The sequence below is a fragment of the Cottoperca gobio genome, chromosome 18 (assembly GCF_900634415.1).
Source record: "Cottoperca gobio chromosome 18, fCotGob3.1, whole genome shotgun sequence".
In the NCBI taxonomy this organism is placed as follows: domain Eukaryota; kingdom Metazoa; phylum Chordata; class Actinopteri; order Perciformes; family Bovichtidae; genus Cottoperca; species Cottoperca gobio.
Window position 1 is genome coordinate 11809489 of NC_041372.1, and position 27155 is coordinate 11836643.

General features: G+C 44.0%; 4 protein-coding genes, 1 long non-coding RNA gene and 2 other non-coding genes across 16 annotated transcripts in view; 4 read left to right on the plus strand and 3 right to left on the minus strand.

Moving 5' to 3' along the window:
- On the plus strand, window positions 1–12327 carry intu (inturned planar cell polarity protein). 4 transcript variants are annotated; one of them, XM_029455390.1, is made up of 18 exons: window positions 935–1149; window positions 1737–1942; window positions 2060–2335; window positions 3383–3468; window positions 5732–5947; window positions 7568–7686; window positions 7762–7851; window positions 8182–8259; window positions 8424–8607; window positions 8948–9001; window positions 9494–9556; window positions 9807–10028; window positions 10124–10216; window positions 10454–10882; window positions 11021–11115; window positions 11198–11387; window positions 11548–11690; window positions 11794–12327. In XM_029455390.1, the coding sequence occupies exons 1-18, from the start codon at window positions 1022–1024 to the stop codon at window positions 11903–11905; spliced, it is 2784 nt and encodes a 927-aa protein (XP_029311250.1). In that variant the 5' UTR covers window positions 935–1021; the 3' UTR covers window positions 11906–12327. The 4 variants fall into 4 exon arrangements, with proteins under 4 accessions (XP_029311249.1, XP_029311250.1, XP_029311248.1 ...); XM_029455389.1 differs by lacking the exon at window positions 935–1149 and adding an exon at window positions 1–360 and having other exon boundaries at window positions 1737–2335; XM_029455388.1 differs by having other exon boundaries at window positions 1737–2335.
- Window positions 6203–6276, plus strand: trnan-guu (transfer RNA asparagine (anticodon GUU)). Its single transcript has one exon. It is a non-coding gene; the product is annotated as a tRNA-Asn (tRNA).
- On the minus strand, window positions 10302–10373 carry trnad-guc (transfer RNA aspartic acid (anticodon GUC)). The gene has a single exon. It is a non-coding gene; the product is annotated as a tRNA-Asp (tRNA).
- Window positions 12296–16193, minus strand: ino80b (INO80 complex subunit B). Of its 2 annotated transcripts, none has more exons than XM_029455398.1 (6): window positions 16039–16193; window positions 15545–15666; window positions 14598–14778; window positions 14351–14511; window positions 13334–13470; window positions 12296–13158 (listed from the first exon to the last, which is right to left on the minus strand). In XM_029455398.1, the coding sequence occupies exons 2-6, from the start codon at window positions 15582–15584 to the stop codon at window positions 12694–12696; spliced, it is 984 nt and encodes a 327-aa protein (XP_029311258.1). In that variant the 5' UTR covers window positions 15585–15666; window positions 16039–16193; the 3' UTR covers window positions 12296–12693. The 2 variants fall into 2 exon arrangements, with proteins under 2 accessions (XP_029311258.1, XP_029311257.1); XM_029455397.1 differs by having other exon boundaries at window positions 13334–13506.
- aadat (aminoadipate aminotransferase) lies at window positions 16097–21991 on the plus strand. Of its 2 annotated transcripts, none has more exons than XM_029455394.1 (14): window positions 16097–16230; window positions 16808–16878; window positions 17282–17450; window positions 17553–17661; window positions 17850–17924; window positions 18000–18209; window positions 18400–18465; window positions 18598–18680; window positions 19032–19128; window positions 19820–19881; window positions 20031–20095; window positions 20668–20774; window positions 21475–21576; window positions 21667–21991. In XM_029455394.1, exons 2-14 carry the CDS (start codon window positions 16812–16814, stop codon window positions 21706–21708), a joined length of 1254 nt encoding a protein of 417 aa, XP_029311254.1. In that variant the 5' UTR covers window positions 16097–16230; window positions 16808–16811; the 3' UTR covers window positions 21709–21991. The 2 variants fall into 2 exon arrangements, with proteins under 2 accessions (XP_029311254.1, XP_029311256.1); XM_029455396.1 differs by lacking the exon at window positions 16097–16230 and adding an exon at window positions 16368–16447.
- LOC115024019 (uncharacterized) lies at window positions 17671–26621 on the minus strand. 4 transcript variants are annotated; one of them, XR_003834067.1, is made up of 4 exons: window positions 26235–26621; window positions 23425–23533; window positions 19483–19553; window positions 17671–19315 (listed from the first exon to the last, which is right to left on the minus strand). It is a non-coding gene; the product is annotated as an uncharacterized LOC115024019 (long non-coding RNA). The 4 variants fall into 4 exon arrangements; XR_003834064.1 differs by having other exon boundaries at window positions 23425–23554; window positions 26235–26617; XR_003834066.1 differs by lacking the exon at window positions 26235–26621 and adding an exon at window positions 25496–25635 and having other exon boundaries at window positions 23425–23554.
- mfap3l (microfibril associated protein 3 like) overlaps window positions 24199–27155 on the plus strand; it is a 7076-nt gene continuing 4119 nt past the window's right edge. Inside the window, exons 1-2 of one of the 2 annotated variants that reach the window (XM_029455392.1) lie at window positions 24199–24348; window positions 25519–25942. In XM_029455392.1, coding sequence (XP_029311252.1) covers window positions 25606–25942 — 337 coding nt within the window. In that variant the 5' untranslated portion in view covers window positions 24199–24348; window positions 25519–25605. The remainder of the gene's footprint in view (window positions 24349–25518; window positions 25943–27155) is intronic. The other variant, XM_029455393.1, reaches the window with a different exon arrangement.

A 27155-nucleotide genomic window follows, 5' to 3' on the forward strand; every position in this document is an offset into this window, starting at 1 on the left:
GAATAGCGTTGGTGTTGAACCGTGTCAGTGATTGACGTGAGAAATGGGAGGAGGATTGGTTCTGCTCTTGCAGACTCAGTTCAGCCTGCATGGTGGCGTTCAATGCTGTCAGAAACTTCATACGGGGCAGAGGAAAGGAATTATTTGGATCTTGAGGACAACCTGTTTTCCAAACGTTTTGGTAACCTCCTTGGAGTTTTAAATTGCATCTTCATAAACCGGACAATTTAAGTTAACGCAGCGTTGTTTGTCCCGGCGAAAACATGACGCACAAATGATGTTCAGCATTTCTATAGATGGAGGTTCATTCTCTAAAAACTTGGAGGACTTCGACTCTATTCGCAGTGTTCTCCTTTACAGGTCAGTAAAGCGTTTACACACTTATCTTATTTGTTTTACAAACCTAAATTAGTGTGCTTTTGTTTGATCAGAGGCACTTTGTTGAATACCGGAGGGGATTTAAAAACCTCGTGCAGGTCTGCAGGGAGGTGCAACAAAATGAAGTTTATTAGCATTCATTCTCACAGTTAACAACTGAATTGAAGCAGAATTTATATGAATAATAAACATTATTATGGGGTCCTTTTAAGTGTTGTAGCAGTCAGAAGTCAGCGTGGTTTTCATACATTTCACCCCACGTGATAATCTTTATTGTATTTCTTTAAATACTTTTACAGTTTTTAGTAAAATGTTAATTTAATTTCCCCATTTAGTACGTGCAGGTGTTGTCTTGTTGGTAACTGCATTATTCAGCGCGATGAGAGTCTCGTGCTGCCTGGTAAACTAGCGCGCGCTCGCCCCATTGCCAAGACAGCAACGAACAGAACGCTTCTGCGGTTGTTAGGGGCAACTGCACCGTCCACCAATCAGACTGGGTGTTTCCGCGTCACGTGACAACACACCAGCCAGCTCGTCAACGCGTCCAACATGGCGAGCGAATATCGCCGTTTGTTTTGAAAGTTGAGGGTTTTTAAAGAAGCATTTCACGATTGCGTGGGAACTACAACGTCTTGTGAACAAAATGGCCTTCGCAAACGCCCGGAAGTGTACCGGAAAAACTCTTTCTACGGAAGGAAACGGTGCCGGGGAGCACGACAACGATAGTTTCTGTGAATCCACGTCGAGTTTCAACAGCTCCGACTACTCTGAGTAAGAAGATCACTTGACTCTAAGACTAGAAACGTGCAGATGGTAATGTGAGAACATGTGAAGATACTGAGGATTGCATCAGATGCTGGTCCGCAGACACGTTTGTGAGCAGGAGATGCTGTAACTTGACACTTAAACAGTCATTTTCATTGTTTACATTGCACATATAAAACGTAAGCTTTGGTATGTGGCTGTTTTTAGGTAATTCATTTACACTCATACTCTAAAAAGAGTTTGTTTTGTGTCAGGCAGCTTTGCTAAAGAGGGAGGTCCACACAGTTTCCACCTCCACCTCCCTCGTGCTTTTCATAGCTTCTGGGGAGTGTTTTGAGTTTGGGAGGTAAACCATCATAAATAATTGTATGGTTCTTGCCATCCTCAGTAAATTTATGGATATCGAGTCAAAGCTGCAGACCACAGGTTCTTCAAAGCAGGTTTAAAAAAAGAGAAACCAAAAATTCTCTCCTTTTAACTTCCACCATTTTTGGTCAAGCATGTGATTACGCTTTGTACATATAGTAGTGATACTCTATGATATATATATCTCAAGCAATGTGTAATACATCTCTACTCATGTACCCTCTCAGTGACCTGGAACCAGAATGGCTGGATGACATCCAGAAGAATGGCGAGCTCTTCTACCTGGAGCTGAGTGAGGGCGAAGAGGAGGCTGCGTTGGCCCAAGCCGCCGCCAATCGAGGTGTGGCCACTAATCATGTCCGCTTCAGCGAAAAGGAGGCCGAGATCATCACGGAGCAAAACAAGAAGCAGCGATGCAGTTCACGGACAAAAGGTGAGCCCACACTTAAGAGGCTAGCCAGGATCTTGAGGAGAAAACGCCGGCCATCTCAGCGCAGAGGAGGAGGGAAGGACGGGGGTAAAGAAAACTCAAATTTATCGTCACCTCCAGCATCCATCCTGAAGAACCAGCCCGGTCAAAGGCAGGGTGTGACGGTTCAGCAGCAGCAGCTGAAGGAAGTGTGTGTCTACCTCAACCCTAAACGTCTTGGAGGTTCTTCAACACCTCTCAGTGGAGGCCTGCTGGAAGCGCTGTTGGGGGTTGTACATCGGCCCTCCTGGAGCAGAGGGCAGGGAGCACCTGCAGAGGTCACACAGGAGGAAAGACTGTCCGTTCATGGATTAATACCGAACAGCCCGGCCATCAAATGTGGCCAAATCCTAATAGGTAAGACCATACTTCAATGTCAACAGCTGTTATTAATTATTATACAAATATTACCAGAATGAACAAGATGAATGTCCTCGTTTCAGCGGAGAGAGCTGCAGTCATGGGGTACCCTAATGTATCAGCAAGAGGAGGGATGCATCTGAGAAACTTTAAGAACAACATATAACTTTTTGTGACTGACCTTCTGCAGAAGACTCTCTCTCCATCCTCCTAAAAGAACCAATTGCCCCTCAGGAAACTGCAGCTACGCAGCAGTTCTGATTTCAACAACCGTCATCTGTGGAGTCATGAACCAGCGCTGACTCATTCATTTCCCCACCACACACACGCATGCACTGCCAAAGCACGGGCTCCAATTATTACAACACAGTCCGAGTGTGATTTATTGAGAGAAAGAGGCCAAAGCCTACATAATGAGTGGATATGATTATTATTATTCTGAAGGAATGTAAGAACTCGGTCTGCATGATGCTGTCTCTATACAGCCGGGCTGTTTGAGTGCGATCAGTCCAGAGTAACGACTACAAAGTGATTCCAATCATTATCATAGTTTCCCTTTTTAGGTCTGTGTTGTAAAACCACAAAGTTGTTATTAAAATGTGTGCGGGATGTTTAATAGCTACTTCTCATGGCCAACTTTTAGCAGCAAGTATATCTGCTTGAAAGCTCGACTCCTCCGAAGTGATTGTCTTCTATCGGGGTTAATGATCGGACAGCAGACGCAGCAACGCCAGTGGAGCTTCCCCACAAAGGACATGAGTCCTACCCACACGAGTTACTGTTTAGAGAAGCTTTTATGCAGCACGGCTACATGTTTAAACAATTAGAGCGGTTAAATACCTGAACTAGGTCGGTTACTGAGCTGTCTCCCTTCACACGAGCAGCTGAAGCTCTGTTGACCCTTTACTGGGTTTTAATTCCAATTTCTTGGTCCCCGGATTTTAAACCAGCTTGTTCAACATTCACCAATCGCATTATTTATTCGCATTACCTATTTTCTAGGTCTGCGACTGATACGTTTGCTTTTCTGTGTGCCGTGTTCAGGCGATGTGCTCGTAGCAGTGGACGATGTGGACGTGACGTCGGAGAACATCGAGCGGGTTCTGTCCTGCATCCCGGGACCAACTCAGGTCCGTGCCTCCAGTTGTGACTTTTTACAAAAAGTAGGAATTTGCAAATGACAGAGTGTGCACGGGCTGACGGTAAGCACGGTGCCCACAGGAAGCTGTTGTGGGATTGGAAGCTCGGATGATTAGAAGATGTAGTCGGAAACTAAATTACATTGTAGCGACGGAGCGGAGGAGATGTTTTGGAAAAATACAAGGTTCCTGAGGCACCACGATGACTCTCAAAAACAAACGTTGAAATGGAGTCGTATTGCCGACAGAATGTGTGTGTGTGTGTGTGTGTGTGTGTGTGTGTGTGTGTGTGTGTGTGTGTGTGTGTGTGTGTGTGTGTGTTGGAGGATGGGGTGTCTGTGTGAGGGAACACAGACAGTTCTTATTATTTGTGGTGCAACAAATATTAGTATTAAAGTCAGTCCACCGTGCCCTTTACTAACCCTTACAGCCTCAGCGGCTCCATCATTCGTGTGCATGACTGTGTGTGTGTGTGTGTGTGTGTGTGTGTGTGTGTGTGTGTGTGTGTGTGTGTCCATCTATAAATGACTGACATCAACAGTCTGGAATTCCGAGGAGAGCTCACTCCAGTCTAACCACATCCTTATTATTTCTGATGAGAGAAAGTGCTGCAGTTAGCCCTCTCGGACTCTTTACCCAGTGATTTCTCAGATTTCGGGTTAGCCTGCTCGTCTCCCGTTCTTCACGTCTGAGTTTGATTCCCTCGTCTCGATCTAATCGAAGCTATTTCGTGCATCCTTCGTGAAGTCCTGTAGAATTGCGGATATCCCTTTCACAATGTCTACCTTTCACTTCCAGGACTCGTCCCAAATTGAAAGGTACACATCACATGATGTTCCACCACTACTCTGATCTTCTTTAATAATACTCATAAAATGGCTGGCAGCCCAGAAGCAGGCGCCTGCTGGGGGGGGCGGGTGGCCTGTGGTTAATGCTGACAGGCCTTGGACAGTTCTGGGAGTGATTGCTGGATTAGAAAAATACAGTTTCAACGTTTTTGACCAGGGAATATGATATTTGTTTTCTTCAACATATTTGGTAGATCGAGGTCTACCCACATTTTTGGAAAGTAATGACCCCCCCAACACCCCATTTATTTCTTGCAGCATACTTAAATGGCTTTCTTAGGTTAGTCGCAGACGCTGGACTCCTCCATTCTAAAAAGCTATGCGTCTTTAAAACAATGTAAGCGGCCATAGAGTGCTCAGTATATGGCATATTTCACATTCTGTGTTCCAGACAAACACCAACATGTAGTTGGGGGGCATGTCCAGTTAGCAGTTGAAGCTTATAACTGGATCTGCAAGGTCCATGGTGGTTTGAGGTCAAATCCCTCCACTGTGGTGCCGTCGGTCTGCCGTCTCAGTCAGGGGAAACTCCTCAGACGTACGGACACACAGCATTATATTGCCTTAGGATTTGGTATTGTCGGGAGGAAAGCATGCGCAGTGTGTTTCCACAAATGATGTGCAAGTTTAAACTGTATTAATGCATGGGAGGTGTTTTGTATGTTGTATATCACCATGACATCCTGGGGTATTTCTGATGTGTGGTATCTGAATGTGTGAGTTCTTTGAGCCTCTGCTAGATATATAATCTGACGTACAAGATTTAAATGTAGATTTAACACATAAGGTCAACACGGTTGTTGCAGCTTCTCCTCCTGCCGTGCAGCTTGGTTGCACGTGTTTCCGTGTGCGTGCTTGTTGGATTTCCATGCAGCTCTGTTTCCTTTTTCCTCACTGTGACTTTCTATGAATGGTAAAATGGAGAACTGTGGCATGGAAAGTAAAAAAAAAAACAAAAGAAATAAAATACTGCAGTGTGTTGTCATGCCACTGTGTCTTCGGGCTGCAGAGGTCTGGTTTTAATTTGGTCCAACACGCTCAGACCCCTGCTATTTGTTATGCTGCGGTTCGGTCTGCATGTTGGTGTCACTTTCTCTCTGACGATCACCATCCTGCTATTCACTTTTCAGGCTTTTTGCTGAATTATTGTGTAATGATTGAAGCTTTTCTCCCCTTTTGGAAGCACGCCACTCACGCACACCTCTATTTTCCTACAACAGACACATGAGTTAAAAGTTCTTGCCAAGTATAATCATGTGGAGCCATCGTGGCTGACTTGAATGTGGTGGGCAGGCTGATGCAATGATATTATAACAGAATAAATGTGTTCTTGTGTCCTATTCTTTCTATACTCCTTCTTAATTACTTGTACTGGACTTTCAAAACCACCTTCTCTTCTCTGCCAGGTGAGGCTGATGTTGGAGACGGAGGCTCTGGTGGGCAGCAGCAGTGTTGGAAACACTTCATCCGTCCGTAAGACGAAGGGGTCTCCTCCAGTCAGCCAGCTGGTGCGTCTGCTGTGGGGGGAGGACACGGCCGAGCTTCAGATGTCCATAGGACACATCCCGCACATTGTCATGTACCTCTCACTTAAACTGGACTCGGCATCACCGCAGGACGAGGTCAGTATATAAAATGTATGATGAAACATTCAATAATAAATTACAAATAATACCACAAACCTTTAAAGAGGAGAGACTCCTGCCTAAACTTACATTTAAACCTCATCTTAGCCGTTTTGGCCGAAACTAAAAGGTTCCTTCAGTCAATTTCTTTCTACATTTCCAGCTCCAGGAAAGAGCTGTGAAACAAAACACAGTATTTGCTTAGGAAGAGTGGTGATATATATTTAGGCCACGCCTCCCCTCTGAGAACCAGTCTCTGTGGCGCAATTGGTTAGCGCGTTCGGCTGTTAACCGAAAGGTTGGTGGTTCAAGCCCACCCAGGGACGAACAGTTTTGCGCTTTAATAACCGGGCATATCATGTGAATGAGTGTCTGGCCTTGCCTTTACGCTCCCGCTCGCTTACAAAGAACTTAGACAGCTTGAAATGTAGATAAAAGAGCTCCTTCGTGGGAAACAGACATCCAAACCCCTGGATGATCACATGTTTTTCCATCCCTATGGAAGGACGGTGGGTCTTGGGGAAACCTGAGCATGACTTTGACTCTGAGCAGCCACATTAATGTGGATTTGAAACATTGAAACATACTTAAGTACAGAGGTGTATTCTGATAATTGAGTGTTAAGAATGACTTGAGTTGTGTAGGAAATCCCAAAGCAAGGAGTGGAAAGCTTACTCTGATGCGAGGCAGACTTTCACAGAAAGCTCTTGAAGGTTTTCAACGCCGGCGGGTGTCACTAACAGAAAACAGAGAGAAAGGAGAGAAGTTGAGGCGCTCTCCCCCCCCCCCCCCCCAAGCACAGCTCCTGTCATTTTCATGCTGTCCACACACAGGCCTCTCTGAGCGGATCCATGCTCAGGGCACTATTTTAGATCCATTGTATATTCCCTTGTCGTGAAGTGTTGATCCCAGCGTGTGTTTCCTGACCAACACGTCCTACACTGTAATCACATCTTCCCTGTGGACCACTATTGGCAGCTTGATGCTTTCTTTATGGCTGTACTTCATGCTTCTGCAGTTCCTTTTTGTGTATCTGCAAGCCAAAGACCTAAACATTCAGTGGAGGTACGGCTCGTCTGCAGCCACATCAGCCCGTGGTTGATTTTCTAAATGACAGTGTCGTGCAAGAACACTGACTTTGATTTTTTAAGTCTTTTGATTGTAGGGTAGAATTTGGAGCGGCCGTGATGTTTTTTTGAATCTTAGCTGTGATTTATTTGATCTGAGCTTTTTGTTTTACGTTTGTACTGACGAGATGTAACTGAAGTGTTGTTCTTGTTTCTTTGTTCTGGTTGGCAAGACTACAAGGGGCCCGTTCATTAAGTTCTTTATCCCCTCACCCAGCGCTCCGTCCTCTTATCCCCTCAGCGGCTCGGCTCTTATCCTGTATCCTTTAAAGTTGCCAGCATGCTGGGAGGAATACCAATATTACAAACAATGCACTGATTCTGCCCGAAGCGCGCTCTCTCTCGTCTCGGCTTTGTGGTCTGTGTTGCAGAAATAAGTGTTCGTATTTCATCCAGTGAAGAGAAGTTATCACAATATAGTTTAGTTGAAAACTATTTGATAATATGTGCCACACTTTAACCAGATATCTCTGCGTGAATGTGTCTGCAGGAGGAGATCTTGTACCAGTACCCGGCGTCTGAAGCATCCGGCCAGCTGAAAGGAGTGCGGGGGATCTTCCTCACCTTGTGTGACATGCTGGAGAACGTCACAGGAGGGCGGATACTCAGGTAGGTGACGCAGCACAAAGAAAAGCTAAATCGCTTTTGAATGTGGTCGTGATGGCACATTTTGTCTCCCCTTAGTTCTTCTCTCCTGCTCGGGAAACAGCTGGTACATGTGGGCTACTGGAAGGAGAGCAACAACCTGGTGGTCATCGGCCTCCCCGCTGAGAGGTAGAGGGAGGCAGCGTCAAACACACACACAGCTTATTGAATGAATGATCTTTAAGAGCACGATCTGTAAAAGCTATTTCAATGCGCACATGTGCTTACTTCTTCTTTTGTTGGCAGGATGATTACCTCCGTGAAGAAGCCTTTTTTAATTTCAGCACGATCAATCATCATCTCGGATGAGAAATAACCTCATTCATGCTTAAAAGCAAATAGATTGAATGTTGAGGAACACCCACGTGTAGAAAAACGTACAAAAATGTTTTTGCTGGCGGCTCGTCTAAAGATTTGATGAGACCTGCTGAAGCTGAAGTTTATTCTGTTCCCCTCCAGGGTCCCACTGCTGTATCTGCAGATGGTGGTGGGAGACGTAGTCCGCACACTAAAAGTGATGTACGGCTCCTTAGACAGGTGAGTCGGTCATTTTGTCTTCTTAATACAAGCTGAAAACTGAGCGTTTCAAAGCAAAGGGACATTTTCCAGCTGGATTTTAAACAAAGTCTTCGTTGTCTCACTCCTAAAATAACCTTTATCTGTTATCGTGACACTCGTTTGTCATCTCGTGTCCTCTGCAGTGCGTTCTGTAAAGCGGACCATGCTCCCAGGTTGGACCACTTCTTCTGCCTGTTCTTCCAGCAGCTCATCCAGCCATCTCGCTTGAGGGACGGCTCCTCCGCCCCGACCCCCGACGTCTCGGGGACCCTTTTTCTCGACGGACTGCCGGCGGTCCGATGGCTCACGCTGCCTCCAGAAATCAAGGTGCATTTCTGTCTGTCTGTGTGTGTGTGTGTGTGTGTGTGTGTGTGTGTGTGTGTGTGTGTGTGTGTGTGTGTGTGTGGAGACTTGGATTTAATTTTTTTTATTATGTATGGATTCAATGAAGTGTTGGAGCAGAAGTAAATATAGTGATTACAGCTCTTTGTCTGTCAGTTTGTCGAGTGATAATGTCGCTATGGCGCCCTCTAGTGTCCACTGCTGATACTTACAGTATGGATCAACAAGTCTATAGATAAAAACATAAGAAATACAACATGTATTATCTTTGCTGTGCTAATAATTAAATGTTATTAAGCTTACGTTTGAGTTGCTCTGTCCACAGATGGAGGTGGATACTGTTCTCTCTGATTTCGAGTCTTCTGATTTTGGAGAAATGGTGAGAAAACACTGGCAGCACTGCTGTCTTACAAGCTTAACGTAGTTTTAAATGTATGCCACCTGTTAGGGACGGACATGGAGGAGGATAAAGAGTCACATCAGTCGTTCACGTTATCCTGCTGCTCATTAGTTACATGTTGAGATGCCATCTGTCTTCTGTCCTCAGCAGGAGAGAGGAGAAGGTTAGACTATTTTAGTCTTTGTGTGCGTGCGTATGTGTGTGTGTGTGTGTGTGTGTGTGTTGCATTGTTAATGAGCTCATGGGGTCTGGTTTGTCCCTTGTACGTGCAGCATTAACTGATTACATGAAGCCACCTTCAGCTGAGACAAAGTGAGAGACAGGAAGTAATCAAATGAAATAGGTGATCTTTATTAAACTCTTTTGATAATTCGTCAAACTTTAAACCATGTCGGTTCCCTTGTTTTACTAATATAAGCTTCCTCCCATATGTGGGTTGCATTTTTACGTTTGTCTTTGTTTCTTTAACAGTCTGAGGACTTCTTTGGCCTGAGGCGTCTGTATGTAATTCTTGGCTCCTGTTTGTTCTACAAGGTAGGTGATACACCAGCAGCCATCATATTTATATCCTCCCCTGACGCTGCCCAACTGTCCAGGCAGCTCCCCCCCCCCCCCCAGCTAACAGAAGATGACCTTTCACACAAGACGGCATAACAAGCCTGTTCTATGGATAAGTGACAAATCATCTGTTAAAATGTTCTATACGTCTTCAAGAGGGAAAATAAATCCAAACTTTACATTTACATCACTTGTTGACTAAATCGTCCACACGCTCACCTTCCAGTCCTACCTGATCGCCAACCATCTGCCTAAAGAGGACCTGCTGGATGTGTGCCTGTACTGCCAGCACTACTGCCTGCTGCCGCTGGCCTCTGAGCAGCGGGTGGGGCAGCTGGTCATCTGGAGGGAGGTGTTCCCCCAGCAGAGAGCTAGCAGCAGCAGCAGCAGCACAGCCCCAGGCTACAGCCAGCCGCAAGGACGGCACTTCCTCCTCATAGTGGGTCTGGTAAGGAGGCGAATCCCCCCTCGTTGTGCACGTCATTGCCCAATTTCTATTCTTGTTTACGGCTCAACTCATTTGTATTTCTTTCTCTCCCTCAGAGACACTTCATGCAGTGTGTGCTGCTGGAGGCAGGAGGCTGTGCGTCACCAGCTTTGGGCTCTCCAGGTCCTGATTGTGTTTACGTAGATCAGGTGAACCTTCAAAGTAAATTCCTAACATATTTTACGTGCATTCTTCCCGAACAAGGTTAATAGTTGCTTCCTGGTGCAATAAATACTCCCCGTCGGGGAATCGAACCCCGGTCTTCCGCGTGACAGGCGGAGATACTGTCCACTATACTAACGAGGAAGGTGTAGAGCTCAGACGGTAACTGGGAATTTCACAACTACATGTGTATACACACATTTAAAGTGACCCTCTGACTCCAGGTGAAGGCCACCTTGCTGCAGCTGGAGGTGTTGGAGGCAGGTATTGAGGAGCGTCTGAACGCTCCACCTGCTCCCTGCCTGTCCTGTGCTGACTGGTTCCTGCCTGCTGCCGCGGCCCGCGACCGCCTGGTCAGCGCGGCCTCTTCCTCCCCCGTCTTCAGCAAGCTAGCCGGCGCAGTTAAAGGCTCCTCCACAGGGTACAGAGGCCGCAGCCTGTTCGGGGAGAAGGCCCGGAGGTCCAGCCCCCAGAGAAGCCTGTCGGACAGCGGGAGTGAGGGACAGATGGATGCTGGGGCAGGGCAGACCTCACTGGCTCCCGGCCTCAGTCCACATTCCACCCCGGAGTCAGGGAGAAGGCTGGTGGGGCGTCGGGACTCCCTGACGTCTGGAGGGTCTGATGGGAGTGGAGGCAGCGGAGGCCTCTTCAAGGTACAGTTAGTTATCTACAAAGCTCTCACTAACCCCCCCCCCGTAGTTCCAGGAATACAAGGAAAGGTCAGATTATTCATTAAATGTTAGACAGAGCAGAATAACTTGAGACCACTAAGTCTTGTGCTTTGACATCAGATTCCTAGGAGGAAGCACCCAAACCCATTCCACCTGGGCACGCTGAAGAAGACCCTGACGGAGAGGGAGACGGAGGAGATGTACAACACCATGAAGTAAAATAATCTTTTTCTTTTCGTTCTAACTGCACATATGATGCATGATGGCCAGAGCACCTAAATCTTCTCATTGTGACAGACTGACCTCGGGTGCAGAGAACACCTTGTTCCACTACGTCCTGATGGAGACTGTTCAGGGGATCTTCATCGCTCCGACTAACAGAGAGGTGGCTCAGCTCAGCGGCTCCATCCACCCACAGCTCATCCGCAACTTCCACCACTGCTGCCTCTCCATACGGGCCGCGTTTCAGCAGAGCCTGCCCGCCAGGGTGAGTCCAGTTACAGGCATGCAGACCATATCTCACCGAACAATAGAAGCTGTAGTCTCCTGATCTGTCCCTCTGGAAGTCTCAGCTCAGGTCACCATCCATGGAAATAACCTTGTATACATTTGAATGCACTGATTCAATGTGGTCCGTCCTCCTGCAGGGCCGTCGGGCTGCAGACCGGCCTCAGGGCGGGGGTTGGGGTCTGGGTCCAGTGAAGGAACACGGGGTCCTGTTTCAGTGTAAACCTGAGAACTGGACCGACCACAGGAAGCCTGCTCCCACCATGACTTACTGGGTTATAGGGTACGTCAGCTGTATCCACTGACCTTACTTTATATGCCTCTGCATAACTTCTCAACCATTCTCTGCAAAATCAGAGCAATTTCATTTAGTTTTTGTCTTCCAGGCGGATGCTGCTGGAGCCCGTCCCTCAGGAATTCTACGTGTGCTTCCATGACTCGGTGGCAGAGGTGCCCGTAGAGATGGCCTTCAGACTCTCCTTCGGCCTGGCCTTGTGATCATTGTGACATTGAAGGACACACAAACAACATTTCTCGTAGCATCTGTTGAATTCTCAGGTGCTTCTGTGATCGTTGGCTGCGTGGAGTCTTTCACAGACGGTTTGCTGCAGATAACGGCAGAGCCGACTGCGGCCCGACAGCAGCGATAAGCAAATAGCAGCTCGGCTCTGGTCATGTTTGTGTAACTGAACAGCCACTCGATCAGTGAATACCTCAGACACTCTGATAAGAGCAGTCGCCCCGACAGTTTACTAAGCTGGACCAATAAAATGTCTGACAGAGCAAATAAGGTTTTTGCTTTCAGTGTTAGGAAAACTTTTCATTTGTTACGTAATTTAAGATGTACAGTTTTGTATGGGAAATGAGTCATTTGTTACAAACTTGATGAAAGATGTATAATACAGTCTTTTATTCTTTGACCACCTTTGTCTCTACAACATCATGTCCGAGCAAGTGGAAATAATGCTCTACTTTCTCCAAACGTATACAAAAATATTAATTTGATGTATCTTCTGCAAAGGAAATCATAAATATTGTATAATACAGACGTTTTAGATCTTAACATTTGATAATGAACATAATTGATTTGTGTAACTGCAGGGAAAGCCATTATTATGACAAGTACATGAAAAGTAACTCCACATTCTTAGTTGTGAAGTTAAACCTTCACAAGCATCCGTGTAGCGCAAATGCCATCAAATGTTTATGACCGCGTGGACTGTGCGCACCTTCATCACATCCCAGCGTAACAACAGAATCTGCGTCCACTTGGAATATTTTAGAGTTCAGGCCGCGCTCTGAACGAGCAGCAGGTTCCTCTTGTAACACTCGAGGCTGCAGAGGGGAACCCCGGTCTGTGAGCAGGAGTACTTCTTGAGGTTGGTGCAGCCGCTGAGTCCGCAGTTCACCGGGGCTGCTGGTGCAGGACACGGAGGCGTCGGGGCCGGAGCGGAGACCCCAGTGGGAAAGGAGATGGCCATGCCCAGGGCGCAGTCGCTGTACCGGACCATGGGACTCTGGTTCAGCTTGGACTTCCTCTCTCGCATGCTTTTGATCTTGGCCTTGCTGGTTTTAGTCAGTCTCTCTATTGTCTGGTTCTTGCTCTCCTCCGCCTTCTTGGCAGCCTGCAGGCGTCTCTTTCGGGCTCGTTCCTCCCGCTTCTGCATCATCTCCACGGTCATCTCTTTCTCCTTGTAACCCATGGGGAGCTCCAGGAGAGGCTGGCTCTGCTGCTTGTGTAACAGGGCTTTCTGAACACACACAAACACAAACACTCAGGGATGCACGTTTACAGCTACTGTGCCGAGCCACATTCTCTCAGCAACACACAGACATCTTTGTCAACATAAACCTCTGTCCATATCTTACACATTTCACTGTGAACAAACTGAAGTACACATCGTTCCTGCTTCTGCTCTTCCTCACCTGTCTGGCTGTGAGCAGAGACTCGTCCACCTCCTTCTTCAGCTCTCCGTTGTCGTCCAGCTCGCCTTTCTCCAGCGCGTCCAGCCACCTCTCCTCCTCGTCCACGGGCACCACCATCATGGAGTCTGAGTCTATGTCTGGCATAGGGGATGTGGCCAGGTTACTGTCTTCATCTGACACAATACAAACCAGATAAACAAGATGAATTTATTGTCCGACCAAGGCCAGAAAACGGTCTTGGCCACGGTACAACGGAACACTAATATAAAGTTCTTTTGTATTAACTGCTCCTGACAGTTAGAAAAGTTATTCATGTGAATAAAAAGGGAAATTGTTTCTTTAGAATTCAGTGGAAGTTGTACAAAAACCCATTAAAAGGTCAATTTGTAAAACTATTAATGTAATCTATAATAGAAGTATAGACAGACTTTAAAAGTACTGTACCAGTGTTCTCGCAAGTTAAAGTTCACTTAATACTTCCGGTTGCATTTGTCCTTCTGTTCTAGGGATCCATCGGTCTCCATTTCTACACAGTGTTTCACCTTAATGCCTTGTGACCAACTCAAAGAAAAGTTTACTTATGACCCCTGACCTCAGTGTGGACACGAGTTGTGAGCGGTTCAGATTGTTATATTTGGAGGCCAAAATAGATTTTTTAAAAAGGTGTCAAATGTTTAGAAGAATTAGAGGAATGTCAGAAAATAAACATTACTCTGTGACCCCCCCCCTAGATTTATCTTTGGACTCTATGTGGGAACGAGAACCCTAGTTTGGGAACCGCAGCCATAAAGTATGAAATGACTGAATGAATTATTGTGGACATTAGTTTGTACTATTTGAACCGTTTTGAATTTTATGTTAAGTGTGTGATGACTTGGCTGCCATCTAATATTTTTTTTATCTCAACTGGTTAAATAATATTCTGATTCATACGCCCCAGATGATTTCTCTAACAGGACAGAACTATTCATCAAGCTCCAGTATTTAGTATCTTAGCATAAAGTACTTGTAACTTACCCAGCCAGGCCCGATACTGCTCCAAAGGCACAGAGGGCTCATCGTCGTCGTCGTCATCATCGTCGTCGTCGTCGTCATCATCATCGTCATGAACATTATTAATAATCATCAAGGGAGAGGGAGGACAAGCCACACCGGGATGCACGGTGAAGGTGGGAACACTGTGACAGACAGGAAAGAGAAGCTCACCCGAGTGATTGGGTTGAGATGAAACTGAGCACTGACACAAACCGACCTCCCGCCTCACCTCTTGGTCCCCAGCGTCTGTCCGCCCAGTTTGATCTTGAGTCGTAGCTGCGGAGGAGGCCGAGGAACCACCACAGGCTCGGGCTCCGGGGCCTCGGGAAAGCTGTGGTGCTTCCTCTTGTGCTTCTTGTGCTTTTTGTGTTTTCGCTTGTGAACGCTGTGCAGGCTAGAGCCGCCTTCACCTGCAGGGGGGCGAGAGAGAAGCAACAAATAAATACAGCAAAACGTGTATGAACCATTTCCTACCGATGCACCTGTCAATCAAGAAGATCTGTATATGAAGCAATGATATCAGTCCTGTAACATTTTTACTTCTGGTATTTGGTATGCTACTTACAATTAATATAAAACGTGCAAACAAATATACAGGCCGTGAGTTTTATTTCTTAATCTTATGCTCCTTCACAAATAAAAGATTGTCAATGAACTTGTCAGTGCCATCAGAATGAAAAGTCCTCATCCACATTCTCAATAACAGTAAACTCTTAGTATTTCCTGATGTGGACTATGGATAAGGGAATACTGTACGGTATTTATCAACTTTAGAAGTACCAAGTTGCACATTACTGTATGTGGGAGATTGATTGCAAGAGATTCACATTTACGCCTTTACGGTTTGTAATGTCATTGTACAGAAAAAATGTCAACAATTAGCTATTTTAGAGAGCTGGTTGATATCAACACTTCACATATTCCCCTTCATTAGTGAAAGATTCAACTGTCAATCAATTCAGGACACATTTACAAAAGAAGTAATAGAAATGGGTTTAAATAGGCTTGAAATATGACAACTGGTTCCATTGTGCATGCAATGACTAACACAATGAACTAATGACTAGATGTTTTGGGGGTAAGACTACTAACAGAGAGAGGTTGAACAAGTTTCATTTCTGATCTGAGAAATGTACCAAAGCGACTGAGCAAAACATAATAATCTTATATACTCACCGAGAAACCTGGGGTGAATCATGTCTTTCCTTTTCCCCATTGAAACGACCACAGGGATGTAAACACCAAGTACAGGACAGCCAGTGTGCAACTCTACATGGCAGCTGATATCTCCAAGTTATCTGGAAAACAGAGAAAAACGCACCTGATTTAAAGCAACATTAATAAAGACGGCAACCGTTACAATTAAGTCGATTTAAATACATGTAAATGTTCTCCATTTGATTCGTTCACCAAGTCATGACCTCATATTAATGTTCTCTTTATTTAGATATAATGATATAAGGTTAATTTAAACGAGGCCGTTAGCGTTAACGTTTGTTAGCCGTTATATCACACACATTTGTTAGCATTTAGCATTTAGCGTCTAACAAACTCCCATCGCAAAACAAGCTTCACCAGTTTGAAAGAAACCTAACTGATTTAGAATTACATTATTATATAACGTTATAATAATTAGAATAATATTATATTATTAGATAACGTTAACTTACATTATATTATAGTTATATAACGCCACATAACGTTGTCATACGTAGCTAGTTAGCACGACTAAGCTTAGCTAGGCTACGATAACAACACGGAAGTTCACCAACTACGTCATTTCCGGTCACTTGAAGCCCTTGTATCCGGTTTTCTGAAAGACAAAAACCGGCGAGACTGACTTATCCCGAGAAGTCACACCGGTAAGGATCTACGGCCTTTTTCTTTATTATGAATGTATCTAACTAACATTGGTTATATAATATCGACTTAAACAAGAACATATCAAAACAACTCGCTATCTATAATTGAGTTTTGTTTCGCTTCTTGGGTTATGAAGTAACAAACATCGCGAGATGACACTAGCTCTCGGCGCGTGAAAGAAGGCATTATCCAGAAGTGGGGGGGAGTTACGCAAAGGTCAGTTAATCTGAAAGTGGTCGAGTTAAAACTGTTAAAAATAAATATTAAAAATAATCCTTTATGTATTCAGTACACCTGTTTATCGGTCCTCGTGCCACTGTTTCACTTTAACACAGTTTAGTGTTCATTAATCCAACGTTACAGTGCTACTGCTCTTATAATTACTTTAAAAGTATTGTTTTCTGCTGTTTAAACGTAAAACAGCCATTTAAATCAGCCTGCAAGCATGTTCCAAGGGGGATTCATTTAATACGACACTCACTGTTTTTTTTAGGTATTCAGCAACAGGTGGAAGTTGTATTAATAAGTATTTTTAATATTTAATAAGTCAATATTTGTGATTTTATAATTTCGCAGAACCATGAATTACGCTCGATTTCTGACAGCTGTCAGTGCAGCTAGAAAGCCCTCCCCTATCAGGATGCTGAGTGAGTATTTCTATATATATATATATATATATATATACTCTGTATATTTATAAACGTCTATTTATAAAGTCTGTTTTTATAAAAGTATGCAGAAGTGACACCGTTATGGTATCAAGTACTTTGCATAGCCAGACTAACTAAAGTGGCCACAGGCAAAGTTGAGCACCTGGGCCATCTTTAGGAATAAGTAATGACATTTTATAGGCCAAACAATCAATGAATTCTGAAAGAAATTGGCATATTAATTCATGTCACTTCTATTAACCTGGCCATACACAGAGATACAGTCACACAATCAATATGTATATAAAGTGGGAACAAATAAATGCCAATTTTTTGCATTATTTTAGTCTAAGTGTCTAGTAGATCTAATCATTTGATCTATTTCTCCACCCGTACGAAGCTGAGCTGCAGCAGCGGTCACCTCCGTCACTGATCTCTTTGGCCGGAGGAGCGCCCAACCCCAACACCTTCCCCTTCCAGTCAGCATCCATCAAGTTGAAGAACGGACAGGCGCTCACCTTCGACGAGGTGACGATGAAGAGGGCTCTGCAGTACTCTGCCTCTAACGGGTGAGAGACATGCTGTGATAACACCAGTATTGATTGGACTGACTGAAAGAAGCATTATTACAGCGTGAACTCAGTTGTGTTGTCATTTTCATTCCTACGTAGAATACCTGAGCTGCTGACGTGGATGAAGAACCTGCAGAAGGACCTCCACAAACCGCCGACCCAGATAGACATGTGTGTGACGACGGGGAGCCAGGAGGGGCTCTGTAAGGTACTGACACCACCAGCTGCCACGCTGCGGTACGGCTTAAGATCTGAGTCAGCCAAATGACTGTAAAAATGTATCTACATACCATTAACACTGATTGGACATCCACATAAAAGGTGGTGGATTCTGCCTCTAATGTTCTGTTTCTACCAGAATGATGATGACATGATTCAGATGTTTTTGGGTTTTAGGTGTTTGAGATGCTGGTCAACCCCGGAGACAACGTTCTGCTGGACGCACCCACATATTCAGGCACACTGGCAGCGGTGAGAGCACAGTCTTTATAACAACACACGTACAGTAACTCCAGCGACTCTCTAACCGTTGTGTTTCCTCTGTAGCTCCAGCCACTCGGGTGCAACTTAATCAACGTCCCCAGCGATCAGCACGGCATGATACCTGCAGCCCTGAAGGAGGTTTTGTCTCAGTGGGACCCCTCAGAGGTCCACAAGCCCGGCAGCACCGCCCCCAAGATCCTCTACACCATCCCCAACGGAGGAAACCCCACTGGTGCCTCCATGACGACGCAGAGGAAGCAGGACGTGTACGAGGTTCGTCTCCCGCTGCAACAAAGCTTAGTGTGTTATACGACTGCATGCTCACACTGCAGATGATTTATGAATCACTCTTCTCTCAGTCTATGCAAAACACTGACTGCTAATTAGAGCTTGTCGTGAAGATGATTTCCCTGCAGATTCACTCTGTTGTTTTCCATTAACGTCCTCCGGTCTTTCTTAATAGCTGGCCAGGCAGTACGACATGCTCATCATCGAGGACGACCCGTACTACTTCCTGCAGTTTGACAAGGTACCAAGAGAGTTTTACTTGGTGGTCTGATGACGCTTTGTATTATTTATTTGATGTCAACAATTAAGTTTCAAACTTCTGGGTGCAGCCCGACTCCAAAGTGATTCGTGTTACGTCTCATTTAATTGGCAGCCGTGGGCTCCCACGTTTCTCTCCATGGATGTTGACGGGAGGATCATCCGGACCGACTCCTTCTCTAAGATCCTGTCTTCAGGGTGAGCGTCTGAATCTGTGTGTGTTTCAACGCTGTGCACGTGACGCTCTGCCGTTGCCATTTAACATTTTATTGCACATATTATACACACGTCTTGTTACAATTAAACATCTTAAACTTTAAGATCCTGCTCACGTTTTAGATCCAAGTCATAAAATCAGTTGTTGTTTGACAGCTTTATCTTTATGTTCCGTCAGTCTGGATAGCCGAATCAGAATCTGCATTTGTTCATTGAAATCCTTACTTAACTGTTTATTTAATTTAAAAAGGAATAATGTGTTCGTCTGAAAGACCAGGCAAAAGAAGCGATTTATTCAGCATGTTTATGTCCTGACTTGTGTGTTTGTTTCAGGCTGAGGATAGGCTTTGTGACCGCTCCCAAACCGCTGGTAGACAGGGTGGTGCTGCACATCCAGGCCTCCACAATGCACACTAGCACCTTCACACAGGTGAACATTACACCACCACACCCTGCTCTATCATGCTTGCATTACCGGCTCAGCTGTCATTTATTAGTTAACATTTATTCATTTTGAACTCTGTTGTCTGACACGGAAATGACCTTTCAGATGCTTTATAATCGTTTGGCAAAAATCTTTGATGCCTTCTTTGTCGCAACCTCCATCGTCTTGGCATCTAAATGGAAAATAAAACTGAATATAAAATTGGAAAATGCTTAAGTTAAGTTACAGTACGTCAGCATGCAGCAGAAAGCACACATCAGGGTGGTTCAGTTATGCACACACACACACACACAGCTTCTGTTACCGCCCTCAGGCCAGACACATTTGGCACAGACTCACCAGAGGGGTGTGTTGTCACGCTACAGCCGCATCCAAGCAGGACGTTTGTGGTGCGTCTGGATCAGCAGCAGCTGGAGGAGGTTTTAGAAAGGAGGAAGAGGGAGATTAATTAGGATCTGCTGTCATCCTCCTCGCCGCTTCTTTTTTATGTAATCTGGACTAAAACGTTAGCAATGACTCAAAGATTTAAAATTGGAAACACGAACAGGAAAACAAACGTTTAAAGGCTCTTTTGTGAAATGAAGAAAGCTGTGTCATGCTCGAGCTGCACTGATATAAATACAGATCTGAAGGTGGATTTTACAGTAACATAATTATGTTTCTTGCGTCCTTTCAGCTCATGGTGTCTCAGTTGTTGCACAGTTGGGGCCAAGAGGGTTTCCTCCAACACATAGACGGGTAGGTCACTTCCCACAATGCAGCTGGACAGCCACATCTGCTCTGAATGAACTGGCGACTGAATGCTTGACTGGTTAAGAATACTCTCTCTAACACCTACAGTAAAGCTCTAGCACTGATGCGTGACACAGTTTTCTCTCCTCTCACAGGGTGATTGAGTTTTACAGGAAACAACGCAATGCCATGATCAGCTCTGCAGACAAGTGGCTCACAGGTTTGTGAAGTTGTGTAAAGTTGTTTACATGAATACAGACTCTTTATTATAATGCTGTATGGTCTGACGGAGAGGGCTCATCAATTAGATGTTCTGTTTTGTATTTGTTTTACCTGTTAGAGTATGGGTGTGTGTTGTAACATTTAAAAACAAATACAGACAATGAGACAAATTGTCTGTAAAGTTGGCTGAGTCCTATCAGCCGCCTAGTGGCCATTTGAGGAACTACATGTTAAGGTACTTCCACATTGACATGTTGATTTGTCACTTTTGCACTCTGGAACACCCAGATCTATCTATGAAAGGTGCTCTACAAATAAAGTTATTATTGTTTTTATTATTATTATTATTTAATATACTGTGTGTAGTCCAGATTTGGTTAAATGGATGATCATTTTTCGAGAGGTGATGACAAAAGAAAGACTGCAGAAGGGAAATGTGATAAGAGAAAGCACACACCCAGGCTTTCCTTTTTTCCTAAAGTGTGTGTGTGTGTGTGTGTGTGTGTGTGTGTGTGTGTGTGTGTGTGTGTGTGTGTGTGTGTGTGTGTGTGTGTGTGTGTGTGTGTGTAGATGTAGCAGAGTGGCACGCCCCATCTGCAGGGATGTTCCTGTGGATCAAGCTAAAGGGCATAGCTGATACCCAACAGCTCATTATGAAGAAAGCCTTGGAGAAAGAGGTCAGCACACACTTCCTAATGCATTTCACTTTAAACCATCACATATTAATCTCCTTTTGTGATTTATTATGGAACAAAACCCAATTAACTCTGTCCACCGAAGGTTACCAGGTTAACACATACCTGCTGTACTCTAATATGCTAATAGCAGGTACCCAGAATGCATTGCAGTGCATTTTTTCCGCTCTGCATCTCTCTGTGAGCAGATGTAGGATGGTGGTGTAAAGCTGCCATTGTGCGCACTGTGTGTGGGTTTTATCCACAGAGTGTTCTCCCTCCCACGCAGAGCGTTTGCAAATCCCTGCGAGTGAATAGCTGATTAGAGTGTGTAACAATCAGGCTTCTCCTCTAGGTCCGCACAGTACTCATGCAGGAGATTTAAAACTACCACACGGCAGATCGTAAAGACTCCCCAGTCTATCTCTGCTGACAGAGGAGAAGACGCAACACTTCAGATTTGAAGAGCACTCCTGTCAGTGCTTTGTGTTTCCCATGATGCAAAGCTGTAATAATTGCCCTCAGGCCTTTACTATTAAAGACACACAAAACAGCTGATAAAGAAAAATGGGATTAATTGATGTTTCAGTCCCTCAGTATGGACACATGAAAAGATCAGCTGTGTAAACACTAGGGGGGGGGGGTGGGGGAAATAAATCTGAAAACATTACGTAACATGTGTGTTAAATATTTGTGCTTAAAGGTACTGCTGGTTCCCGGGGGCGTCTTCATGATCAACAGTAGTGACCCCTGTCCCTACGTCAGAGCGGCCTTTTCTCTTTCCACACCAGAGCAGATCGATGAGGTACACACACACACACACACACGCACACACACACACACACACACACACACACTCTTTAATGAATATAATCTCTCACAATTCTTCTGACAGGCTTTCAGAAGACTCTCCTCTCTCATCAAAGAGGCTCTGTGATCAACAAAGATGTATTTTTCTCTAGAAGAAGCTCTTTTTTTAACTTATTGTTGAAGAACTCGATGTTGAAATATATTAAGTTGGAATATATTTTGATATTATATCGTCACTATAGTCAGGAGGAGACACTGTGCTGTACTTTGTGCTGCTTGTTGAAAACTATTTGAAGTAGTGAGCAAGTTTTACAAACAAAAAAAGGAAAATAGTTGCCATAACTTGTCCCATCATTGCTCGACAGAGAAGATCTTTGATTTCCACTGTGCAAGAAAATAAATAACTTTTATATAATGTTGTCTTTTGAGTCTGTATGTGTCAAAGGTGGTACAAAAGGATGATTGACAGCCCTTCGAATCATCATGAACTCTTCTTGCACGTTCATATTTTAAAAAGGGTCCAAACTCTAGTAACACTTGTAGCATGAAGTTCAGCTGTATTGTGAAACTGACACCAGGGTTATCCCGAGCACAGCCACATCGCTTTCACAATGCAGTTGTTCTTTAAACTACAAGTGTTGCAAGCGAGCGCGTGAAACTCTCACCGTACTTCTGTTTCTGCATTTTGAATCTTCACTCTGTGCAGGAGTTTGAAGACCTAACTAGTCTCATCTGCACCAACAAAATCTGGTTTTAATCTGCTGAATTGTTTTATAGATTAAGATTTAGGCTGTTAATCGGGGTACAAAACTTTATTTGGGGCGTTTAATCTTCTGTGACCAATATTAAAGAAACACATTGGTGCTTTCTTGTAGTTGTTTTGCAGCCTACAAGTTAAAAACGGCATCAAATCAAAAACTTTTCTACTTTGAACTTTATTGACTTATGATTGATGTGCTCAGTCAGCTGCTGCAGCAGGGTGCTGGGGGGGGGTTTGACCCTCTTTGTGCACTCGGGGCCTGAAGAAAAGCCTGCGTGATCAGTGATCACGTAACAGTACCTGCTGACAACAGTAGAGCCTGTGTGTTGGTGGAAACTGTTTTCTTTTCCTTTGTACAGACTTTCTCCCCGCTGGGTTAATGTGGCGCACATTGTAAGCAGTGTGGCCGAGCTCTGAGAGGTGTTTGTGTAAAGCCGAAACATTCATCCGTAAAGGAGAGCGGGGTCAGAGGGTCGGATTAAAGATCAGGCCTTTGCAGCACTTATTTACTGTGAAGAAAGGTATTAACATTCTCTCATAAGGACTAAATGACTCCTGCATTTAAAATGTAACTTTAGGAAAAGCATTTAAACTAAACCACACATACTCTTTTAAATATCCATATTTGTATACATAGATAGAGTATTGACTCAGTTATTGACTGTTTGCTCGTTACAGAGTGTCGATTTCAGACTTTAACTGCGGCTTCAAGGTCAGCCAGCTATCAGATCTGGTGGAAAAACAAACAGGATAACCCTGACATGGTCTTTATTTAGAAGGGCTTCTGTTCTGCCTTTATTTCTTCCAGGAATGATTTTGTTTCAATGGGAAGTTTGCTGTTCCTTCCTGTTTTTTTAAGCCCCTGATCCTATTTATGTTTTATCTGCTATCCATAACACTACAGTCTGCCGCGAGTGTCTTTTCATATTCCAACCTTTTAGCATCCAATGGTCATAAATGCAGAAGGAAATGGCTTTCCACCATAGTCCATTCCCCTCATGCCATGTATGCCATGTCTGAAAGCGGACGTGCACAGAAAGGTCTACGACCTGCACCACAAAATTAAATGTAGTAGCACTTTACCTTTTACGATACGAGGGTTTTCAAAGCTGTAACTCTTTAGTTGTGGTCGATGGCAAACAGGAACACTGCCCAGCTGCTGCTGTCTCCTCGAGGGAGCTTCAAGGCCAAGCTGCACAAACATATGACAAGACTACAGATGGGAGACAAATTAAAGGACAAAACAACATGACGTGCTATAGTAAGCCTCAATTTTCGGCATAGCTTTTTAATATTTAGGTCCAAAATCTCTCGTGGTCATCTCTCAAATGTTGCCTTGAGATGAAAATATCACACAGCTTATGGAGCATTTATGAGCCAGATATTAACGTCAGGAGTTGGTTAAAACCAAAACAGAACTTGATAGAAATTGAATATTGTGCCAGGTGTCTAGAAACATGACTCTAAATGAATGCTAGATTGCTCTTTATCTGATGGTTGTTAACTTAAAAAGGTGGTCATGACTTGTGTTTACAGCTTGCTCTGCTGCCCCTAAGTGGCCAAAAGGTCAATTAATGCAGCTTTAAACCTGGGTGAGGACAACAACATCAAACAAAATCTATTTATTTTAGTTTTTACTTACTCTGTCAAGCGTCTTTGAGTTCCAGAAAAGCGCTATATATGTTAAATGTAGTATTATTATTATTATTAATTAATTAATTAATTAATTCTTGAAATATTCTGAGATGCTCCACGAGTGTTTACTTGAATGTTAATACAGTGCCAACTATTTTAGAATAGTTTTAATATTATAAACACTTGTGTTAATAGCAAAGTAATACAGCCAAAGCAGCTGGGGGATGTTGCCACCCAGTCTGTGCCGGAGCGCAGCGAGCGGCAGGAAGCATAGCGGACGACTAGCGGCAGGGGGAGGATGGAGATGCGGAGAACCGACAGCTCATCGACTCTGGTGCTTCCCACGAAACGTTAACAGCGACAGATCATGATGTGAGTATGAAAACAGCCATTTATCAACTGGAAAACAGGACATTTTGTTGGTTTTAATCAACGTTTAAGCTGTGAACGTCGACGTTGAGTTGGCCGTTTGCTGGACATTTGCGCTCGCGCCGAGGAGGTAACGTTACCGCAAACCCCTCGGTATAAATCCAGTAACGTTAAACGCTTTATTCCGTGTCTTATCTGCGGTATTTATTGTCAACTGCTACACGTTAAATGATTTTTTCCTTTGTAAATGTGAAAGAGCTACCTCATAGCGTCTTGTTGGCAGTTGCACGTTTCTGGAAGGGTCCCGTGATATAAAACCGCCGTCCAGCACATAGCCGTGTCCCACGCCCTTGTTTTGTGATGTCTACCGTTTAAACGGCACCGTTTGACGTCGAAGAAATCTTGAAAGCACTCGCATAATATGATTAATATAATACAATTATGTATTACATCGTTACCGGGTATTAATTGACTCAAATTAACAAGCTAACGATGCCGTCTTCGGGGGCTGTATGTGCGGCAACAACGAAGCGAACGAGAAAATAGACGGAGCCCACATACAGCTCCGTTATGTTGCAGTGTAGCTTTGTTTTGCCATTAATCAAATGTACAGTTATAACAGGAGAAAACTATTAGTTTACGTTACAAATTATCTATTTTAGCGCTATTGCATGTTATTGATAGCTATATATTTTGTTTATATTTTATATATGTAGCTGAGAACACGTATTAGCTAGATTTGGCTTGATGAAATGAGACTAAATGCTGTAATGTTAGCTAACTGAATGAACATGAATATCATCACAATGTTACAGGCAATTGTTTTTCCAGTACTGAATGATGATGTAAAATAAGTAATCGACAATACAATAACTTATGAGGAGAAACAATTGATAGTATAGGTAATTCTTCAAGCTGTTTCTCTGTTTTATAATTGAAAAAATTGAATATCTTTGCACTTTTGACTGTTGGTTGAACTAAACAAGCAACTTGTAGACACTATTTTCTAAATGTTTTGTTATAAAAGTATTCATTAGTTGCAGTCCTAGTTGTAAAGACAGCCTCCTTCCTTTAACAGTTTGTTCCAGCTGCTCAGCATTGAGTCCTGAACAGGCACCAGTTGTTTAGTCCTGCACCACTTCTGACTCACCCGTTCGTTTCTCTTTTTTCTAGTGAGATGTTTCAAGTCACAGAGCTGAATACCAAACTGCCTTCTACTGTTAAGAGATAGCCAGTGTGCTGCATGGAGAAGCAGGAGGAATGACGGAGTCTTTTCCCCCTAGGGTGACGCACCAACAGTTTGAGAAAATGCACTGGGCCGGTGGATACGTTTTTCTGGTCCTGGCGTCCCTTATCGCCTCTCACACCACCGGGGCCTTATCAGGGGACATGGATGGAAACAATACAGACAACGCCAATGTGACAGACGGCAATGTGACATACGGCGGATTTGTCCCAGTTGTGTTCACAAAAGTGAGCCAGATAATTGCCCGTGAGGGGAGCTGCGCACTGATTGATTGCAATATCACCGGGGAGCCGTTCCCCAGTGTTCAGTGGTTCAACTCCCATGGAGACCGCCTGGACACGGAAATGAATGGTAAGACAGATTGTACCGTTACTTTAAACTGGTTTCCTGTTCTCTCTGTCACCAGCACTGCCCGCCCCTCAATTATTATTTAATTAGCAGCAAATGCAAAAGAGTGTCAGGTTTATTATTTACTATAAATAAGGCTTCTGAAAGTTAACAATTAGACATTTAGGTGCATTTCTTAATTGCAACAAGTTATTTAACAGTACACACACTATCAGGGTTTCCCCCAGGAAATGGTTTTGAAGAGAACTCTGCACTAAAACCTAAATCGCTGTAAAAAAAGACAGATGAAACTCACACTTCCTGATCTTGTGGTCCAAAAATCCCCTCATCCAGCTCAGTGGGGATCAACATGGTTCACATACTGTATTTCCAAATCTTAAGAGTTATCCGGGAGGCGATTTAAGAAGTGCGTACACTGTATAAAAATAGCCACACATCCATCTCATCTGCTGTTAGAGGTGTAATATTGGCCCAGTCCCCTCACTCGGTGACATTACCAGGTGTCGTATGTAGAGCCGATAGGTTGTGTTGCAGGAATAAACCTGGAGGCTTCAAGTCTTTGGGAAGGCTTGAAGAATATGCACACTACTGGAATATTTTGTACTTTTCCGAGAGGCATAGACAAAATGGTGTTAGGAAATGTGTCGAACTTCATCACAATGATGCAAAAATCATTCTAAAATGAAAATCTAATATTGCCATAAAGCAGTTAAGGTAAATCATTTGCAAAAATGTCCCCCAGAAACATTAAAATGATGGCTACCGCAGTATAAACAGTGTGGACAAATCTCGATTGACAGATTTATATATTGTCTTGTCTATAAATATCACATTGCATATCACTCACCCCTAACAACAGATATGTTATTTAGAGTTTGACGTCATTGGTATTACTGGCATTCCTAAAGTACACAATGTAAAGATTATGTACAAAGGATACTCACACAAATGTGGAAAGAATTGCTTCTTCTCTGGGAGATAGGACGGTGGTGCGTCCTGATGCTTTGATGCACATAAAGACACGGCCAGTGTGTGAACTTTACATGGAAAACAACACTTGCAGGTGTTTTAGTGCACATCATACGGCACTGGTGCGTTTCCCTTTCAGAACACCAATCATAGAAAGTGTTGAAGTGTCACCTGTCTCTTTTAGGACAAAAGAAGAAGTGTAAATGTAAATGTAAATGTGCCAGTCAAAGAAATCCACACACCTTGT

Excerpts from the sequence above, each read along its gene's own strand:
- intu (XM_029455388.1), top strand. The coding sequence starts at position 1,022 with ATGGCCTTCGCAAACGCCCGGAAGTGTACCGGAAAAACTCTTTCTACG. Across the intron at positions 9,002-9,493 it reads CTTCTGATTTTGGAGAAATG|TCTGAGGACTTCTTTGGCCT; the intron begins GTGAGAAAACAC and ends TTTCTTTAACAG. Across the intron at positions 10,883-11,020 it reads GCAGCGGAGGCCTCTTCAAG|ATTCCTAGGAGGAAGCACCC; the intron begins GTACAGTTAGTT and ends CTTTGACATCAG.
- ino80b (XM_029455397.1), bottom strand. The coding sequence starts at position 15,584 with ATGGGGAAAAGGAAAGACATGATTCACCCCAGGTTTCTCG. Across the intron at positions 14,779-15,544 it reads GATTCACCCCAGGTTTCTCG|GTGAAGGCGGCTCTAGCCTG; the intron begins GTGAGTATATAA and ends GCCCCCCTGCAG. Across the intron at positions 14,512-14,597 it reads CAGACGCTGGGGACCAAGAG|TGTTCCCACCTTCACCGTGC; the intron begins GTGAGGCGGGAG and ends TGTCTGTCACAG.
- aadat (XM_029455394.1), top strand. The coding sequence starts at position 16,812 with ATGAATTACGCTCGATTTCTGACAGCTGTCAGTGCAGCTAGAAAGCCC. Across the intron at positions 20,775-21,474 it reads AGAAAGCCTTGGAGAAAGAG|GTACTGCTGGTTCCCGGGGG; the intron begins GTCAGCACACAC and ends TTGTGCTTAAAG. Across the intron at positions 21,577-21,666 it reads CACCAGAGCAGATCGATGAG|GCTTTCAGAAGACTCTCCTC; the intron begins GTACACACACAC and ends TTCTTCTGACAG.